At 40.0% G+C, this 18,863-nt stretch overlaps 1 protein-coding gene across 1 annotated transcript in view; it reads right to left on the reverse strand.

Moving 5' to 3' along the window:
• Positions 1 to 13,204, reverse strand: part of LOC101852363 (protein O-mannosyl-transferase TMTC4) — a gene marked incomplete in the record, with an annotated part of 39,720 nt that extends 26,516 nt beyond the window's left edge. Inside the window, 9 exon segments of the mRNA XM_035972940.1 lie at positions 420 to 427; positions 755 to 1,156; positions 1,678 to 1,812; positions 2,746 to 2,849; positions 3,658 to 3,745; positions 5,761 to 5,974; positions 7,192 to 7,413; positions 7,927 to 8,089; positions 12,878 to 13,204. Of these exon segments, the coding sequence (XP_035828833.1) occupies positions 420 to 427; positions 755 to 1,156; positions 1,678 to 1,812; positions 2,746 to 2,849; positions 3,658 to 3,745; positions 5,761 to 5,974; positions 7,192 to 7,413; positions 7,927 to 8,072 (1,319 nt within the window).
• Positions 13,205 to 18,863: the final 5,659 nt, after the last annotated feature.

Consider the following 18,863-nt stretch of genomic DNA (forward strand, 5'->3'; position numbering starts at 1 on the left):
GTGTGTGTGTATTACCAATCGGTGCAATCTAAAAACTGCGCTGCGCATTTTAATAATCGTATAATTGAGCTGCAAATTGAAGAATGTCTTAATATTTTATTTTTAAAATTTATTTTTTAAAAATTCACTTCCATTTTTATTCTTTTACTCACAACGTGGAACATTCACATATATCATATTTTCAATTCGAAAGTATAGAAATGTGAAAGTTAAAAATACAATTAAAATGAAAATTAACTAATGAAACTGAAGAGCTCACAAGAATGATACAATGCCAGGTATCAAATTCAAAGTTCACAAAGAACATTTAATTTATGTTATATTTTTTAATAATAAAAAAAAAGTTCTTATTTTTTAAAATTCAAAATACCAACGCAGTCCTCAGATTGCTGCGCAATTATACGATTGCTAAAACGTGCAGCGCAATCTAAAGATTGCACCGATCGGTAATTAGTGCGAAACATATGTATGCATGCCCCGTACGACAAGATAACATACCCTGTACCACATTACAACGTATCCGATAGAGAGAGCCGTCGACAAAGGAGTGTATATATACATACATAACCCGTACAACATGATATCATACCCGGTAAAGAGAGCCGTCGACAAAAGAGTTTAAGACATGATAACATACCCGGCAAAGAGAGCAGCCCACAAAGGAGTTTGAGACATGATAACATACCCGGTAGAGAGAGCCGTCGACAAAAGAGTGTATATATACATACATAACCCGTACAACATGATATCATACCCGGTAAAGAGAGCTGTCCACAAAGGAGTTTAAGACATTACAACGTACCCGGTAGAGAGAGCCGTCGACAAAAGAGTGTATACACACCCCGTACAACATTACAAGGTACCCAATAGAGAAAGCAACGGACAAAGGAGTGTATATATAATACATAAACCGTACAACATGATAACATACCCGGTAAAGAGAGCTGTCCACAAAGGAGTTTAAGACATGATAACATACCCGGTAGAGAGACCCGTCGACAAAGGAGTGCGGGTTGTCGTGCACCTGGAAGGTTGGCGGGGAGGAGCCCATCACCTGGAACCTGAGCCACAGCAGCGCCAGTGTCGACACCACCATCAGCGACACACGCACCGCCAGCGAACGTTGCCATGATGCTGCATGGGGACTTGCACACTTCTGCGCACAAGCATGTTACGTGAGGGAGAGAAAGAGAGAGAGAGAAAAAAAGTTTGAGTCAAGAAAGTGAAACACAATGATGAAGAAAATGTTTGTGATAATGATGAAGCTGATGATGATGACGATGATGATGCTGCTGCAGCTGCTGCTGCTGATGATGATGGTGATGGTCAATGAAGAAAGAGAAAATGATGAAAATAAATGAAGGTCAATCAAGAAAATCAAATTGATGACAATAATACTGTTGATGATGATTATAATGATCAATCAAGAAAAATTAAAATGATGATAATAATAATAATGATCAATCAAAAAAGTTATAAAGATTACAATTATAATAATTTTGATGATGATGATTATAATGATCAATCAAGAAAATGAAAATAATGATCAATGATGATGATGATGATGACAATAATGATGATGATGACAATGACAATAAAGATGATGATGATGACGACAATAATTACAAAAATAACAATGACCACGATGACGATAATGCCAACAACACCCACTCTGACCTTACTGCCGGCCGAGCCATTAGAATGGCCGGTGGTCCCGTCTGTATCCGGAGACGTGTCTGACTGGCTTTGGCCGAACACAGAGGCCAAGTCGACCTGACAGATGCACAGCACGTCAAACGCCACACACACGCCCTGCACACACAGAAGTGAGACAATTCCAATTTAGCTTTCCTACCAGGCACAGGCACTGGATAATAATAATAATAATAATAATATTAATAATAATAAAAATAGCACTAACTACTACTATAACTACTAATAATAATAATCATTATAACACTAATAATAATAATAGTAATAATAATGATAATAATAATAATATCAATACTAATAATAATAACAATAATAATAATAATAATATTAACAATAATAATGATAATAATAATAGTATTAATAATAACAATAATAGTACTAATAATAATACTAATAATAATAACAATAATAAAGATAATAATATTAATAATAATAAATAACATTATTAATAATAAAAACAATAATAATGATAATATTAATAATAATAATAATTAATAAATATATAACATTTGTATGGTGCATACCTCCGCTCAACAGCAAGCTCTCACTCCCCTAAACAGTGATTCCTTGCTCTTTGTTGAGAGTTGCCAGAGCACAGAACACACACACACACACACACACACACACACACACACACACACAAACACACACACACATCTATCTCACTCACCATGACAGTGATTCCTTGTTCTTTGCTGAAAGTTGTCAGTACACAGAACACCACAGACAGACACACACACACACACACACACGTATATAACCGTCTGACTCACCATAACAGTGATTCCTTGTTCTTTGTTGAAAGTAGCCAGAGCACAGAACACACACACACACACACACACACACACACACACACACACACACACACACACACACACACACACACACACACACACACATATATAACCGTCTGACTCACCATAACAGTGATTCCTTGTTCTTCACAGAGCAGCACAGACATACACACACACGCATGCACACAAACACACACACATACATACAGAGAAAAACGTATATAACCATCTCACTCACCATGACAGTGATTCCTTGTTCTTTGCTGAAAGTAGCCATAGCACAGAGCAGCACAGAGACTAACAGCCAGGCCAGGGAAAAGCTCGACGGTTGTCTACTGCTATCTGAGGGACATAACACATAAACAGAATGTTGTTGTTGTTGCTGTTGTTGTTGTTGTTGTTGTTGCTGTTGTTGTTGTTGTTGTGGTTGTTGTTGTTGTTGTGGTTGTTTTCAAATCCCTTTAGCAACGAGCATTTTTGCACTAGAACCTCTCAAAACATGCGTTCAATAAAGATAATCTGGTAATTAGAAAAGAATGACGGACTAGCTTTTAAAAACAATATCGTCGCAGGTGTAAACCTTTTAAAATCAGTTGAAACCATCGACTAGGATTTTTTATTAGTTGTTGTTGTTGTTGTTGTTTTCAAATCCCTTCAGCTGCGAGCATTTTGCTCTTGGCATCGCAAAACCTCCCTCAAGTAACCACATGTCCTTGTCATCTGGTCAACGCCAGAGTAGAGCAGGCTTTGTAAGTCTGTAGGTGTGTGTAGGAGCCTGCGTCGAAGAACTGCCAGGTTTGGGAAGTGAATGAGAAGATGTTCAACAGTCTCCTCGTGGTAGTCACAGTGTCTGCAATGGGGTTCCCATATGGTGTTAATTTTGTTTATGTGACATAAACAGCTTAATTTGAAAAGCACAAGTTCCCGTTCAACAGCAAGCTCTATGCATTTTACAATCTGTTATTACCCAGTAGGACGTAGGATAAACCAACAAACAGACAGACACAGACAAACAAATAAACAGACAGACAAACCAATCCACCTTGTGTTGCCCCGTGGACGAAGGACAACCAAACAGACAAATAGACAAGCAAACAAAAAGACACAGACAAACAAACAAACACACAAACAAACCAACAAACAAACCCACCTTGTGTTGCCCCATGGACGTAGGACAGGAAGGAGAGGATGAAGAAAAGAGCACACAACAGGTCCGCTCGTCCCACCACCGCCGACACCTGGAGAGAGAGAGAGAGTAGAGAGAGATAGAGAGAGAGAGAGAGAGAGATGGCGACATGGAAAAGAAAAATAATATGTAAGGCATCTCGAAGAAATCACGGGCTTGTCAAAATGACGAAATCCAAGAAACTGTCATTTTTCTGCTGATTTGGCAAATTTTATCGAAATTGAGTTTTTTCAGTCAACAGCCTAGTCGTGGCTCTGTTGTTTAGTTTAGTTCAAGTGAGAGTTTTGAGGCACTTGTAACACAATAGCATCATACAAGTGCCGGAGATTAGAGGTGTTATAAGAGAGTAAAAAAACGCCAAAAAAAAGAAGGCAGGGAGAAAAAGACGGCAGATGTTCGATAGGAAAGAAGGAGCAAAACCACACCAGAGCACCTGCCAACCACCCTCTTCGTGGTGAAATAAAGGGCTCGTCAAAATGATGAAATCGAAGAGTGCGGCATTTTTCGGCTGGTTTGGCAAATTTTATCAAAATTTTGTTTTTTAACTCAACATCTTTTATGTCCACTTAAAAACATTTCTTTATGAATTTTACCGAAAAACGTTGATTAAAGGCACACAAACTGTAACTTTGAAGTTTTCAAGGACTCTTAAGCTATGGAAGTGACCAAACTAGGGCAGCCATTTTCTCGCTAATTTCACCTCTGAACCCGGTGACCCCCACCTCCTTCAATCTGAAAAATCTCAATTTCTATTCAAGATACAACAGTATTTTTTTTCCATCCAAACCAAGGCAAGGGAACAGGCTTTAAGATGACACCAATAACTCCATATTACGACTAAAAATTGACGAGCACCTGATCCCCAGCGTCGTGACACAAATAGGCTTGTCAACCTTCTCAAAACTCTGTCAGGAACATCCAACATTGAGGCATCAGACTACATAACAACCAACAAAATCACATCAAGTGGGACTGCTTTTAATAATAATTTGTATAGCGCATGTCCCCGCTCAACAGCAGGCTCTATGCGCTTTATGCTACATTATTACCCCAGCAGACCATACAACACTCCGTAACATTCTCAGCTTCCCGGGAAGCATACAGTGCTAGCAGCTGATTAAGCGCTCAAACAATAACAAACTGACAAGATCTTTCGCTGTCTATACCCGGGTACCCATTCCCACCTGGGTGAAGTGAGGAAAATTCATGTAAAGTGCCTTTCCCAAGGACACAACGTCGGCCCCCTGACGGAATTCGAACCCACGACCTTACAGTTGCTAGTCCAAGAGCCTAACCACTAGGCCACTGACGCCACGGCATAGTGTGTATGCGATAAGTCTCCCAAATTTCCCCAATCAATAAAAGTAGGCTTCGGCCGCCACTCGGGCAAAATTCAATATTTCCAACCAACTGAAAATGTTTATTGTGTCCAGCGCCCTCATATGATCTTATGCAATTGCGAGCATCGTAAAAACACTTGCTAAAAAAAAAAATTTCCCCACTGCCACATGATCCTAGTACTTAACTGAAAAACCACAAGTTCCCTCTGGAGTCATGGTTCAGATGAGGAAAGCTTTTTTTATCCATCAATTTTCTCCAAACAAACAAAAAATGACTGACAATTGTGGAACGCTGCGGATGATACGGTATCAAGCCTCGGATATCACTTCAGGGTTACCGACTTTTTCAAAAACCCAGTCAGGGACACACAATGTTACAACAGAACTTCTTAGTTCTAGTAAAAGCTTTGCGGCACTTGCAACACGATAAAGTCAAAAAGTGCCAAAGATTAGAGGTGTTACAAGAGAAAAACAAGCACACAAAAAGGAGGAAAGAGAAGGACGATAGTTTTTGATAGGAAAGAAGAAGCAAACCAAACCACACCAAAGCACCCGCCAACCACCCACATAAGATACCTATAGACAACCCAAAAACAAACAAAATCACACAAAGAAGAGACTGGTTTTGGTGTTTGTACATGAAATAAGGTCGCCAAATTTCCTAATCCCGGACAGTCTTGGGGAAACTTCGGGAAAGTTGACAAGCCAAGACAAGCAGGCCACTTACACTTTCCGTGTGCACGGGGTGGGTCGCAAACAGAAGGGCGCACAGAAAGGATCCCCTGGGCGCGGCGCGTTCTCCCGGCCGAGCGTGCGTGTAGCAGCCGGAGAAGAGCAGGTCAAACATTGGCAGAGACAGGACGGAGACCACGCCGTGCAGCACAATGTTGGCCACGTGGAAACCAATCGGGTGCAAGCCGCCCGCAAGCCAGTAGCTCCATCTGTTGGCGGAAGAAATTTTAGTTTTAGTTTTACAGGCAGTCCTGCAATATTTCCAGAAAAAATTGACTACCAGGAAAAAAATTGACTACCCAGCAAACCAAGCTCCACACCAGCTAGAAAAAGGGAGTTTATTTGCACCATCAATATATGGAACGAAAATTACACACAAGTCAAAGTCAAAGTCCAGTCAACAAAATAGATAGACAGACGATAGCACGCTTGCTCGTCGTCAGATTTAGTTTTAGTGTTAGTAAGGATTTTTACGACGCTCCCAACTCCATAAAGTCATTTGAGTGCCAAGGGGTGTATGTCAACAGAGAAGTCTAAATAGGGAAGCAGGTTTACTCTGCTCACCTCTCTAGTCTCAACAGCACAAAGTCTGCTTCGACTATCAAGGCACCCCGGAAATAGCAGTTCACAAGAGAGTGACAAACATACAAAAGAAGTAGAGGAAAAAATGACGATAGTAAGAATGAGGAAAGAAAAAGCAGCAGTTCCCCCTATCGTGTTCCAGCACAGTATGAGCATGACACTGGTAAATCAGCCCATTTACAATTCTACTGTACATAAGAATATGTCAATATCCCCTCTTTGGGAATGGCCTAAAGACACTATTCAGTCAGTAGCACTGCCGGGGAGGGGGGGGGGAGTGCCGGTATTTTTGCCAAGATACAAGTTAAGTACCAATGTACCCCGTCTGTATCCTGGTACGTGAGGACAAAGGTTGTGCACTCTACGCGCTGGGTGGGATGAAAGTGTTAAGTAAGAGTTTTACGATATTTGAAAAACAAGTCATCAAGTACCAAAAAAATTAGAGCTGCTACGAGAGTAACACACAAAGAAAAGAAACAGGAGAGATGATGGCTATAGGTGTTCGATGGGAAAGAAAGAAGCGGCAAACCACACCTCATCAGAGCACCCACCAACTATCCACGAGCAAATATGTCCAGAGACAGTTCCGCCGTATACTGACAAAACGCCTTTTTTTATTTGGTAGACAAAATTTTTTTGTGCTAAATCGAAAGCCTGATCAGTTAGTTACCTTCCATGTGTTAAACAATCAAAGAGAAAGTGAGACTAGTTATTAAATAAATTACAATTAAGATTTCGAAATCACTGTGTTTGTTACGCTGACAAAAAAAATATTTTTCTCGAAACAGCTGAGAAAGAAAAAAAAAGGGGCGTTTTGTCAGCTTACAGCAGAGTTGTGACTGACCTGAAGGTGAGCACCGTGAGGGGTCTGTACGACTTGTGGCTGGCGTTGGTCAGTTTCCGACCCCAGAAGTCGTGAACCAGCAGGTCGCCGATCGGCGTGGAGGGAAGGAGGTCCTTGTTCGCCTCGATGGCCTCGGAGTCATCAAAGACAAACTCTCCGTCGTAGCTGTTGGCAAAGCAGACGACGGCCGCGGTGAACACCACCACAGCTGCCACCGCCGGGCTGGAACGACAACGACGATGACGAAAAATAATGTGTGACATTGTACAGTTATATAGGTTTAGCTCACTGAAGATTGAAAGAATTTATTATGTACAAGCACTGTAGACTGAAGGTTTGTGGGATCTTTCAAAATTATATTAAATCTGAAACCATTTAACCAACTGCAACGCCCTTTTGACAAAATCTTTTATTATTTATTTTTAAGTAAGGTTTTACGACACTCGCAACTGAAAAAGGACATATGAGCGCAAAGGGGTGGATGTCAACAGAGAAGTCCAAACGGGGAATCGGGCTTACTCTGCTCACCTCTCTAGTCTCCCTTTTTACTTTGCAAATCAGAATGATTGAAGTATCCTAAAAAAAACATAGTTTTTAAAAATTTAGTCGTAAAGGTAATTTAAAAACAGCGAAAGTAAATACTGACAAAAATTTCTCACACAAGCAAAATATTTCTACTTTATCAAGTTCAAAGCTCAGGAGCCGGAACATTGCCTTAGATTTAGAATGCCTCACCTGAGGACAGGGACGGGAAGACATCTGTCGAGGAAAAACGTGGCTCTGCTAGACTCTGTGGTGTCCTCATCACTCCATCTCGATTTGTTGTTGTTGTTGTTGTTGTAGCTGTTACTGTTGCTGTTGTTGTTGACTCTGTTCTTCATCGTGCCATCCAGGGCTACTGGGGAGAGAATGGAATATAGGTCAGTGATTAGACAACATTTGTCATTTGTAAGGCGTGCTGAAAAAGTGAGTTACTTTGCAATCAACAAATGGGAGATATTGGCAGAAAATCAAGATATAATATGTCATGACATGGTGGAATCAGGCACTCGTCAATTTTGGGGCGTATGTAGTTATATTGGTGTATCATCTTAAAGCCTGTCCAGCTGATTTGCTTTTGATGAAAAAAATATCAGTTTATATCTTGGATACAATTCAAGATAATTAATTGCAATAATTGAAAGATGTCGGGGGGTCGCCTGGTTTCAGAGGTAAAATTAGCGAGAAAACGGCCGCCAAAGTTGAGTTATTTCCATAGCTTTAAAGTCCGTGGAAACTGAAAATTTACATCTTTTATGCCTTTAGTCAACATTTTTCAGTAAGATCAAAACAGAAATAGGTGTTCTTTATAGGGCATGAAAGGTGTTGAGCCAAAAAATAAAAATTGGATAAAAGTTCCCAGTTTCTTGACTTTGATTATTTTGACGAGCACCTGATTTCACCACCCTGCCTCACATTTGTAAGGCATGCTGAAAAAATAAGTTACTTTGCAAACAACAAATGGGAGATATCTGCCGAAAATCAACATGTATATCAAATAACATTTTGCTTTTTAAGGTGAACAGTCATGTCTTCTATCATTTCATCGCAAAAAAAAACCCCTGCTTATGTTGAGTGTTTTGAAGCTCAGTTCATGTCCCGAAGAGCAACCTAACTCCAAACTCTCTCTTAGAGGGGGTAAAACACTCTGGGGCCATAGTCACCTAACTGTGCCTATTATCACCGGTCACAGTGATTGACCATCGACTTACTGACACTGTCTGTATTGTATTAGTTTGTTATATCGAGTTAATTAATAAGACATACTTCTATGTTGTATTCGTAGTATTCTCTCTCTCTCTGTCACTCTCTCACACACTCTCAGTTGAGTCACTTACTCATCTATCTCTCTGTGTGCATGTTTGTCATTCTTACTATAGTAGCCTATTATTTCTCTTTCTCTCTCTCTCTCTCTCTCTCTCTGTTCCGACCTAACCTAACAGAATCATCACATCATGAGGCTAGAACTCTGCCTGTGATGTGTGTGTGGGTTGGGGGGCGGTTGTACGGAAACCGGTCATTTCGTCACACGGTCATCTCGTCACACCCCAATTATATGTGTGATGAAATTACTTCACTTTTATTATCTCTCCAAAATTATGTTATTAGAGTTTAGGAGGATCAGCGCTAGCAGTCTTTATTCTAAATCGCAATCTTATGGGTGAGCGCTCTTGTTTTTAAAAAATTTAAGACTAGAGATTTTTTTGAAGATCAATAACAAATTATTATTCATAAATTAAATCTTTGTCTAAACTGTTCCATAGTTGAACAATAGTTTAATAAAACTAAGGCAAAAACAATGTCTGGTAAAAACTTAGCAATGTTTCATTTTAAAGCAAGGGTCTAGCTTTTTAGCAAGATTCTAGTACATTTAGCTAATTTATTTTCAACGCAGAGACTACGAACTTACGTTCATGGCGCCCTGAATGTAGTTTGCAATTCAAGAATGACCTTGCTCACTTCACTCCATACCCTTGGCTTTTCCCTTTTGCTTTTGCTTTTTTTCATGCCCCCCCCTTTCTTCGAACGACTTTTATTTTTAAATTGTCAAGCGCTGCACATGGGAAGAGGATCGAAGTTGTGTTCAGCGCGCTGAGCAAGCGAGGCCTTGTCGACCGGAGCTGATATTTGCTATGCTCGCCTCAGCAATCCACTGCACTCAGATCACCGCATCATTATTTTTCACGCGAGTAGATCTATTCTTGTGGTGTTTTCTCATTCATTTTATTTTTAGTGAGCAACCGTAGCATTTTAGTCGTGCCTCTGTGCCAAAGGTGGATGATTCAGGGCGCTAAGAACGTAGCCTGCAAACTGCTTTCACGCACCGTGAACATAGATCTAGTCACAGCATATTCTAAACAAAACTTTATAAAGAAGAGGCTAGCCGTACTTATTTTTAATATGATGGCTAGACTGACCATTTACAAAAAATAGGCCTACTGAATTGTAAGTATACATTTTTAGTGTGCAGTACCTAAAGTATTTGTATTTGAGACGAAACCAGGTGCCTTAATGGCAGTGCATGTATTTTAAACAACCTCCTGTTTTCTAATGTTAATAGGGCCTAAGATAAGTACGGCTAGACTGGCAATCTAGCCGTACTTAAGTACGGGTAGACAGCCAGGCTAGCCGTACTTAAGGACGGCTAGACTGTCAGGCTAGCCGTACTTAATATTGATGGCTGAATTGTAAATGAAATTTTTAGTTTGCAATGCCTAAAGTATTTGTATTTCAGACAACGGAGTGTCTACGTACACGGTAACCGTGTACGTAGCCTCGGGGTCTACGTACACGGTAACCGGGTCCGTAGCCTCAGGGTCTATGTGCACGGTAACCGGAAGGTCAAGAGATAGTTCACTCAGCCACGCTGATTGGCTGTGGTAGGCTAGTGGTGAATATTGTGTTGGGCCTATGATTCCAGTTTTAGCAGTTCAGAAACTTCTGAAACAGTGCTGTAAATATATGAAGCTTAATCTACCTATTCCAGGAAGGAGTTGTGGTGGCCGAATGGACAGCGTGACTGCGTTCGGAGAGAACGGGCGTGGGATCGAATCCGAGGAAGAACTTTTTTTTTTCTGTCCCCCTCTTTTCTTCTCCTCCTCCCGACTGTCCAACAATTTTTCCCCATAATTATAATTCGTTGTTTTGTAGTTTTTTTATGTAGTGATTAAGCACACACATTCTGGTTTTGCCATCAAGAGGAGCTTTTAGATCTAGCTCTTTTCGATCATATCTTCATCTAGCAATTTTATAGGCTAAGTGTTCCGTTGCAGCCTATGCCTCGAACGTCTGCAAATACATGTAATTCATTGATTTGATAAGTGATAGTAATCTGAAGATGAATTGAAACTCTCTCTCTCTCTCTCTCTCTCTCTTCTCTCACTCTCTGTCTCAATCTCTCTCTCTCTCTCTTTCTTTCTCTCCTCTCTCTCTATCTCTTTTACTTTTCCCATCTCCCACTCTATCTCTTTTACTTTTCCCCTCTCTCTCTCTCTCTATTCTCTCACTCTCTGTCTCACTCTCTGTCTCAATCTCTCACTCTCTCTCTCTCTCTCTCTCTCTCTCTCTCTCTCTCTCTCTCTCTCTCTCTCTCTCTCTCTCTCTGTGTGTTAATGTATTTTTGTGTGTGATTGTAAGTGTGGTGTGTGTAAAGATAGTATTAGTGGGTGGTTGGTGGGTACTCTTGTGTGGTCTGCTCCTTCTTTCCTATTCAACATCTGTCATCCTTATCTTTCTTTTCCCTCTTTTTGTGTTTGTTAAGTTCTCTTGTAACACTAACACCTCTAATCTTCGGCACTTATATGAACTTATTGTGTTGCAAGTTCTAACTCTTACGAAAACAAAAGATAGTTTTTGGTATGGACATGGCGCTTTGGCGGCAAGCGTAAGTGTATGCCTGGTACCGAAGCTCTATCTACTTTTGCTTTCGTTACCACCCAGTCAAATCATTGTCCTGTGCTTTCACTTGCTGAAAAAAAAAGAAAGTTACACAAGCGTCTTGTTGGGCTCGACATCGTGACCGGTCAATGAACCTGTACTTTCGCATCACATTGTGAGTACCAGTGATCGCATGGGGTCACCAAAGTTCATTCAAAGTGTGCGCTGCGCGAAGTATAGGGTTCCGGAATGGGGGGGATTCAATTGATTTTTTTAAAAGGTACAGTCGGGGGGGGGGGGAGACCTGATCAAGTGCATACTTTTAAAAAAATCTCTCTCTCCCCCCCACTCTCGCGTGTTTTATGAGTCTCGTTCTCTCGTGATAGTATTACATGTATTGTGAACATCTATACTATATTTTAGCTTTCTGTTCCAGATTCGCAGAGTTTCAGTGTCACTGAATTTTGCCCTCCCTAAGGAAAGATCATGACGTGGGTGGTTGGCGGGTGGGTGCTCTGGTGTGGTTTGCTCCTGGACTTCTTTCCTATCAAACATCTATCGTCCTTATCTCACCTTCTTCTTTTTTATGTTTGTTGACTTGCATGTATTTCAACTTGAATAATTACTAGATCTAGATCTAATGAGACCTGTGTACTTTTTTTACAGGTTTGAATCGATAGGGCCAAACCTAGATCTAAGTACGGCTAGACTGGCAGTCACTTCGCCATAATAAAGAGTGTTTAGGCTTGGCGGACAGACGGTAGATCTAGCAGCTGACAGTAAATTAATTAAATCAATAATGGCGATTGTTCAGATTCCCGCGTTTAATTCCGATGTGCGTTTTTAATACCCTCAGGAATATTTCGCTTTGGTCCCTAGGTTAGGGTTAGGGTTAGGGTTAGGGCTAGGGTTAGGGTTAGAGTTAGGGTTAGAGTTAGGGTTAGGGTTTGGGTTACGGCCAGGGTTAGGGTTAGGGTTAGGGTTAGGGACCAAAGCGAAATATGCCTGAGGGTATGAAAAACGCACATCGGAATTAAACGCGGGAATTTTAACAATCGCCTTAATCATATTAGAGGTTCTAGAGATTTAATTTAATTGCTGCTATGACGACAGCTGTACTGTAGATTCTACAGTGTGTCTCCAAGTCCAAGTCCAAATTAGTCCAATCTGACTGGAGTCAAGAGTCTTTAATATCATGTAGATTCTAGATCTAAAAATCTAGCTTAATTTTGTACAAATTGCAAAGAAAAAGCACCATGCTTAGACCTACCTCCGTGCGTTCCATGGGCTATTTATGTGAGTACGTCTTGGCGCGCGCTGGAACTAGTGAGTGGAAGCAAACACTTTCTTCGCCGTGAGTCACACACAGTGTAGACGTCAAGTGTGTCCTGCCACTTCCAGCAAGAGCCTGAGAGGGAGCCCAAACATGACGCTCTGAGTGTTTGTGTATGTGGTGGCAGCGGTAGACTCCAGGCCTAGCAGTCACACGGACGACAAAAACCTGCAGGACCACTGGCCCTTCACTGTTAAGGCTGCTGCAAATATTATTATGGTCCAAAACCGTCGGCCTTTTAAAAACAAAACAAAAAAGTTTTCTCCTTGTTTTTGTTCATTTTAGTGACAATTTTACGGCTCTTGCGACACAGTTAGGTCATATAAGTGCTGAAAAATAAAGTTATTGTAAGAGAGTAACAAGCACCAAAGGGAAGGGGAAGAGATAAAGGCGATAGGTGCTTGAACTTGAAAGGAAAGAAAAAGCTAACCACAGCCGCGGCAGAGCACCCGCTTATCACCCAAAGCCTTTAGTCGTTCATAAATCTGCAGCACAATATTATCATAAAAGTGAGGCAACCTTTATTTTTGGTATTGTATGCCTACTTTGTCATTCTGCAAAATTTTGAGATTGTATAAAACGAAGCCGTACAAATGTTATGTTCATTCTCACTAAACTACAGTTTAACATTATTGTGATTTTGGAAGCTGTACGACTTGCAGTCACAGGGAAACAGCCATGGTCAATAAGCTTATAATCGTCATAGAAAAACACTGTTTGTTCCCCTTGGTTTACGTGGCTCTGCGACATAATTATTGTTATCGTAGGTCTATAACAATTAATTGACTAAGAACCAATAGGCATGATCAGAATCTAATATTAATTTTATAGTGATTGGTTGTTTGTGTGCCCGAATTCACGTCATCGTTGTTGTGCAGGAATTGAGATGGTTGTATATTTGACAGACGGTGGGACCTTTTTTTTAAAATTTCCTAATAGGCTAACAATAATAGTCTAGAAACATTGCCTCATATTGCGTGTAGTCCAATAACAATAACCTAGGGTCAAATGGTTTTCTTTTTCTTGTTGGTAACTTCATAAGGTCATATTAGGAGGGGGATAGGTGGAGGGGAGGAGGGGACTCTCGAAGTCTAGACGGTGTTCTCATTCAAAGGTCTCAGGTTCGAATCTGGGTAGCGACCGAAAAATATTCTTAAGAAAAATTGTCTCCTTTCACGGATCATTTCCTGCTCTCCAGCAATATTCTGTCTTCTGCATTCGTCTCTACTTTCGACACCCGCCCCCTCACCTCCTTTTGCCCCCTCCTCAGGGCTCCTGACTCTTTCTGCAGCTTTTCTACTGCTACTCCTTGGCCCCTTCTTACTGCTGTCATTCAGCCACACCTCTGATATTTTGGTAGAAAAGAACTACACCTAGCCTTCTCGGACAAGGGCGAAAAATGTCTGAAGTCCCGTGTCTAAAATCGATAGGAGTAGGCTTTGGCCGCTACCCGAGCAAAATTCAAACTTGCCGACCAACTTTAAAATGGTCAATGTGCAAACTTTAAATTACTCTATGGTTTTACTTAGACTAAATTCACATATATTTATTTGTTGTTTCTAAATAAAAGTCAATAAATGTTTCCTAAGGCATACAAAGAATCGCAAAATTTCCCTTATTTTGAAAAAAACGCCAGGCTTGGGGGTTTTTTTGTTTTTGTTTTGTTGTTTTTTTAAATTATGTAAAGCGGCTTTTCTCTTGTTCTGTTCCTTGTTGTATATGTATGAAGTTACACCTTTTTAAATCATTGTCTCCCTTACCCAAGCATTTATTAAGGGTTGCTGTTGATGAAATACTTCATTGAATCTACTTCATGAATGAGGAGTCGTTTGGTATTGTGACGGGATGTTCTACCTTCAAAATCAACTATGCTTGGCCCTGTAAATCATACCACATTTCAGTTGAGAGGCGATACGGTATTGTGAAAAAACTTTTATGTGGAGATGAAGGAGGAAAAGGCTCGACGACCACAAGTGCTAAAACAATAACGCCCATACCTCCAGCTCAACATGGTCGATGGTCTTTTTTCTTTTTCTTTTCTTTTTTTTTTTTTGCTGTCGTTTGTTTGCTTTTTTTTTTTTTTTTTTTTATTTGTTGCTTTTTTCTGCTTTTTCTGTTTTCTATTAAAAAAATTTAAATATTTTTTGGCAAGTGTTAACTGCGCTCGCAACTGCATAATGTCATAAGCTGTTAGATGTTACCTACCCACAGATCAGGGGTGTGGCTGAAAGACAGCAGTAAGAAGGGGCCAAAGAGTAGCAGTAGAAAGGTTGCAGATACAGTTCGGGGCTCAGAGGATGGGGCAAAGGGGGTCAGTGTGGGGGGCAGAAAGTAGAAAGTGGAGACAAAGGCAGACGTCAGAATTAAGGTTAGATGTGGAAAGGAGGTGAAAGGAGACAAATTTGAAGATTAAAATTTTCCGTCGCTGCCAGGTTTTGAAACCGGGACCTATTGAAGGAGAGGCGAATATCGAACCTCCGGACTACGAGAGCACCCGATGGTGGTAGTTGTGCTACCGAGAGACAGAGAAAGAGAGAGACAGAGACAAAGGCAGATAGACAGACACACATACAAAGAGAGAGAGAGAGAGAGAGAGAGAGAGAGAGAGAGAGAGAGAGAGAGAGAGAGAGCGGGAGAGAGAAAGAGAGAGAGAGAGAGACTGAGAGAGAGAGAGAGAGAGAGAGATGGAGGGGGGGGGTGCAGAGAGAGAGAGAGAGAGAGAGAGAGAGAGAGAGAGAGAGAGAGAGAGAGGGGGGGGGGTGGACATAGAGAGAAAGACAGAGAAAAACGGAGGTAGAAAGCAGCAGACAATAGGCAGGAGAGACGGAAAGTTCACACCTAATAAGAAATGGAATACTTGGATAAAGGCTCCAGGTTCCATAAATCTTTGTAAAGCATTCTCTCAAAAGCCATTTCCTCAGTCATTTCCCTTCATCTCCAGTCATTCGCGAGTCTATAAAGCCTCACCGATCGTTTGGCCTTAAAGTGTTTGTTTTATATAACACAACACAACCTCACAAGTAAAATGTTTAAGACTTAAGAGACAAAAACACAGTTGAATTTGAAGGTAGAACACTCAGTCACAATACCAGAGGAGTCCTCTTTTATGAAGTAAGTAACAGCAACCCGAAATAACTGCTTGAGTAAGGGAAACAATTGCGTTAAAAAGTCTTGTTAAACAACAGTAAACAGAAAAACAGAAAAGCCGCTTTAATAAGTGAAAGATAAATCTAGCAAAACTTTTAAATGTCGAAATGTTAGGAAATCTTTCAAACCTTAGTAAGCTCATAGAAAACACATTTTTCAAAATGAACAAAATGACAGATAGGAAATATTCTAAGCAAAACCATAATATAATATGAATGTTAGTACACCAACTATATCAACCTGTAACAACCTATTAGGAGGTCCCTTGTCATTTCACTTAACGCCCTGGCGATATTCTGCTTTTTCCTTAAATCGGGTGATAATGTAAAAATATCGATGAACAAAACACAATCAATAAGAAATGGAATAACTAGACTTGAATGGTAACTAAGACTGCCACTTGTTTGTATATGGTCGAATAATGGCGTCTAAGAAATATGTAATACTGGTATCGAATCCAGTAGTAACTAAACCATTATGATAATAATATTGAAAGTTCAAATTGGTATCGATTATTTCTTTGTCGAGCTTTAACAAATAGTAACCGGATGACGGGAAATCGAAAATGACAACCTAAGGAATAATGACTGATGAGATATAGGTTATGTGATAACGATAACTATGGAGACCGAATGGTATCGTATATTGAGATATAATGAACTATGAAGTGTGTCGAGTAATGACAGAATATATCAAATAATGATTAGGCAAGATGTCGAAAAATCACATAGTAAGACGGGTATGTACTAATGACAGGTAGGTATCAAATAATGACAAGAAGGAAAGTATCGACTAATGACTAAAAGTAAAGTATCAATTATAGACCTTGCACCTTTGAATGGAAATATCGAATAGTTGCAGCCAGAAAGATATCGAGTATACCGGGAAAGCGAGTAATCAACCCCCGGACCCCCCGGACCCCTCACCCCTCACCCTTTCGGTTTTATCACAAGGCGACGATAGTCCATAATGTGGCTCAAACTCTAATATTGATCTTTCATGGTCAATTTTTGGGCTTTTTGAGTTATTGATAACATCCTAAGACTTTTTCATCTGTCTTGCTTTGACCCACCACCTATATCTTTAAGTGAAAACGACATAATTGCCTTTGAAAAAAGTGTGGATCGCCTGGAGTCACAGTTAAAATAAGCTAGAAAATGGCCGCCAAAGTTTGGTGATTTCAAGATCTTGAATGTCCTTGGAAACTTAAAATTTACATAATATATTGGGTCTTTGATGAACAATTGACAGTAACACAGAGTATGTTTTTAAAAGAACATAAAAGGTGTTAAGACATATATATATATATAATATTGCTCAATGGATAGCAAAATGTCAGTTTCTATGATTTGATTATTTTGACGAGCGCCTGATTTCACCACGATGCCTCACAAATTAATTCACAAATTTAATCTAGTAAATCGAATCAAACTTTAGAAAACAAATCACTTAATTGCTGAGTGTAATATTATAATAACTTGATGAATACTGATGAAAATTCTAAATGCAGACAATTCAATGGGATAATAAAGACCCTTTATATGGAGCCCGGAGGTGATGCGCGGTGGGGAAGCATGTAGCCGGTTTGGATGACGCGTTTCGACATGTGTCAAGACGGTCTGCTGAAACCGAAACGGCTACGTACAAGACTGGTTGGGCCAGGACACTTTTACCCCAGTTGCAGGCATCCGTTCTGGAAAGTCTCAATTAAAACATATTTTAATTTTTTTTTTAAACCTAACATTTATTGGGGACACGTAATCATGCTATTCACTATTCATTAAGCAACAACACAAAAAAAGAAGGAAAATTTTCCGTATAGCGAGTTTGGTAATAACACGATGATATGACCTTATGCAGTTGCGAGCGCCGTAAAACACCCCCCCCCCTCCCAAAAAATACAACAAAAAAACATTTAATTAAAAATTAGTACCCGGTATTTTCCGTAAATCCCACATTTGGGGGCTCTCGTAGCCTAGAGTTAAACGAAGGTATACAATTACAAGACATAGAGACAAAAACACAAGCCTATAGATTACAACTCATTAGGAACATTGTGAACAACAAAGAAAGACTCCCCTTAGCTAACTACTACTTAGGATTAAACATGACAGGCCGCACACAGATGGACAACACAGTCCCACACTTTTTCGGACGACATTCTTCATTCTTCAAAAACATATCCCCGAGCATACAAACAACGCGCCAAAATACTCACTCTCGCACGCACAACGAAAGACGTGCACACAGCGCTAGTAAAATGACAAGCAACACCATTATACGATCAAATTAAATAAGATTTCGGGGGTTTCCAGATTTCTTGACCTACATCAAAAGTGGGCATTGCCCTACCTATAGGAGAAATCTGGTTTCATTCGAATGTATATTTGTTTGGTTATAGAAAAAAATCTCCTTGTCTTTTACAGAAACTGAACAAGGGGCAAAAACTTTACCTTCGATTTTTATCAAAACAGCATTTTTCGGGATAGCCCCTTGTGCTTAAAAGCGACCATAATAAACTAGTCAACAAAAATTAAGGAACATTTGAGAAAAGGTGTATAACCTCGAAAGCAAACTTCAACACGCAATGAAATTTGGTACACATTTTAACCAACATGTGTATAGCAAGTACCAAAAAAGAAAATGAAGTTATTCCATTTTAACTTGCTTGAAAAGTTAATTGAGTTTGGTAGGGGTTAAAATCCCAAATCCCAAAAATTGTCAAGCGGTTTCGAAGTTATTTTAACTTCTGACTGCAACAAAAACAAAACAGTTC

This window comes from Aplysia californica, unplaced genomic scaffold (genome assembly GCF_000002075.1).
Source record: "Aplysia californica isolate F4 #8 unplaced genomic scaffold, AplCal3.0 scaffold00916, whole genome shotgun sequence".
In the NCBI taxonomy this organism is placed as follows: Eukaryota; Metazoa; Mollusca; class Gastropoda; order Aplysiida; family Aplysiidae; genus Aplysia; species Aplysia californica.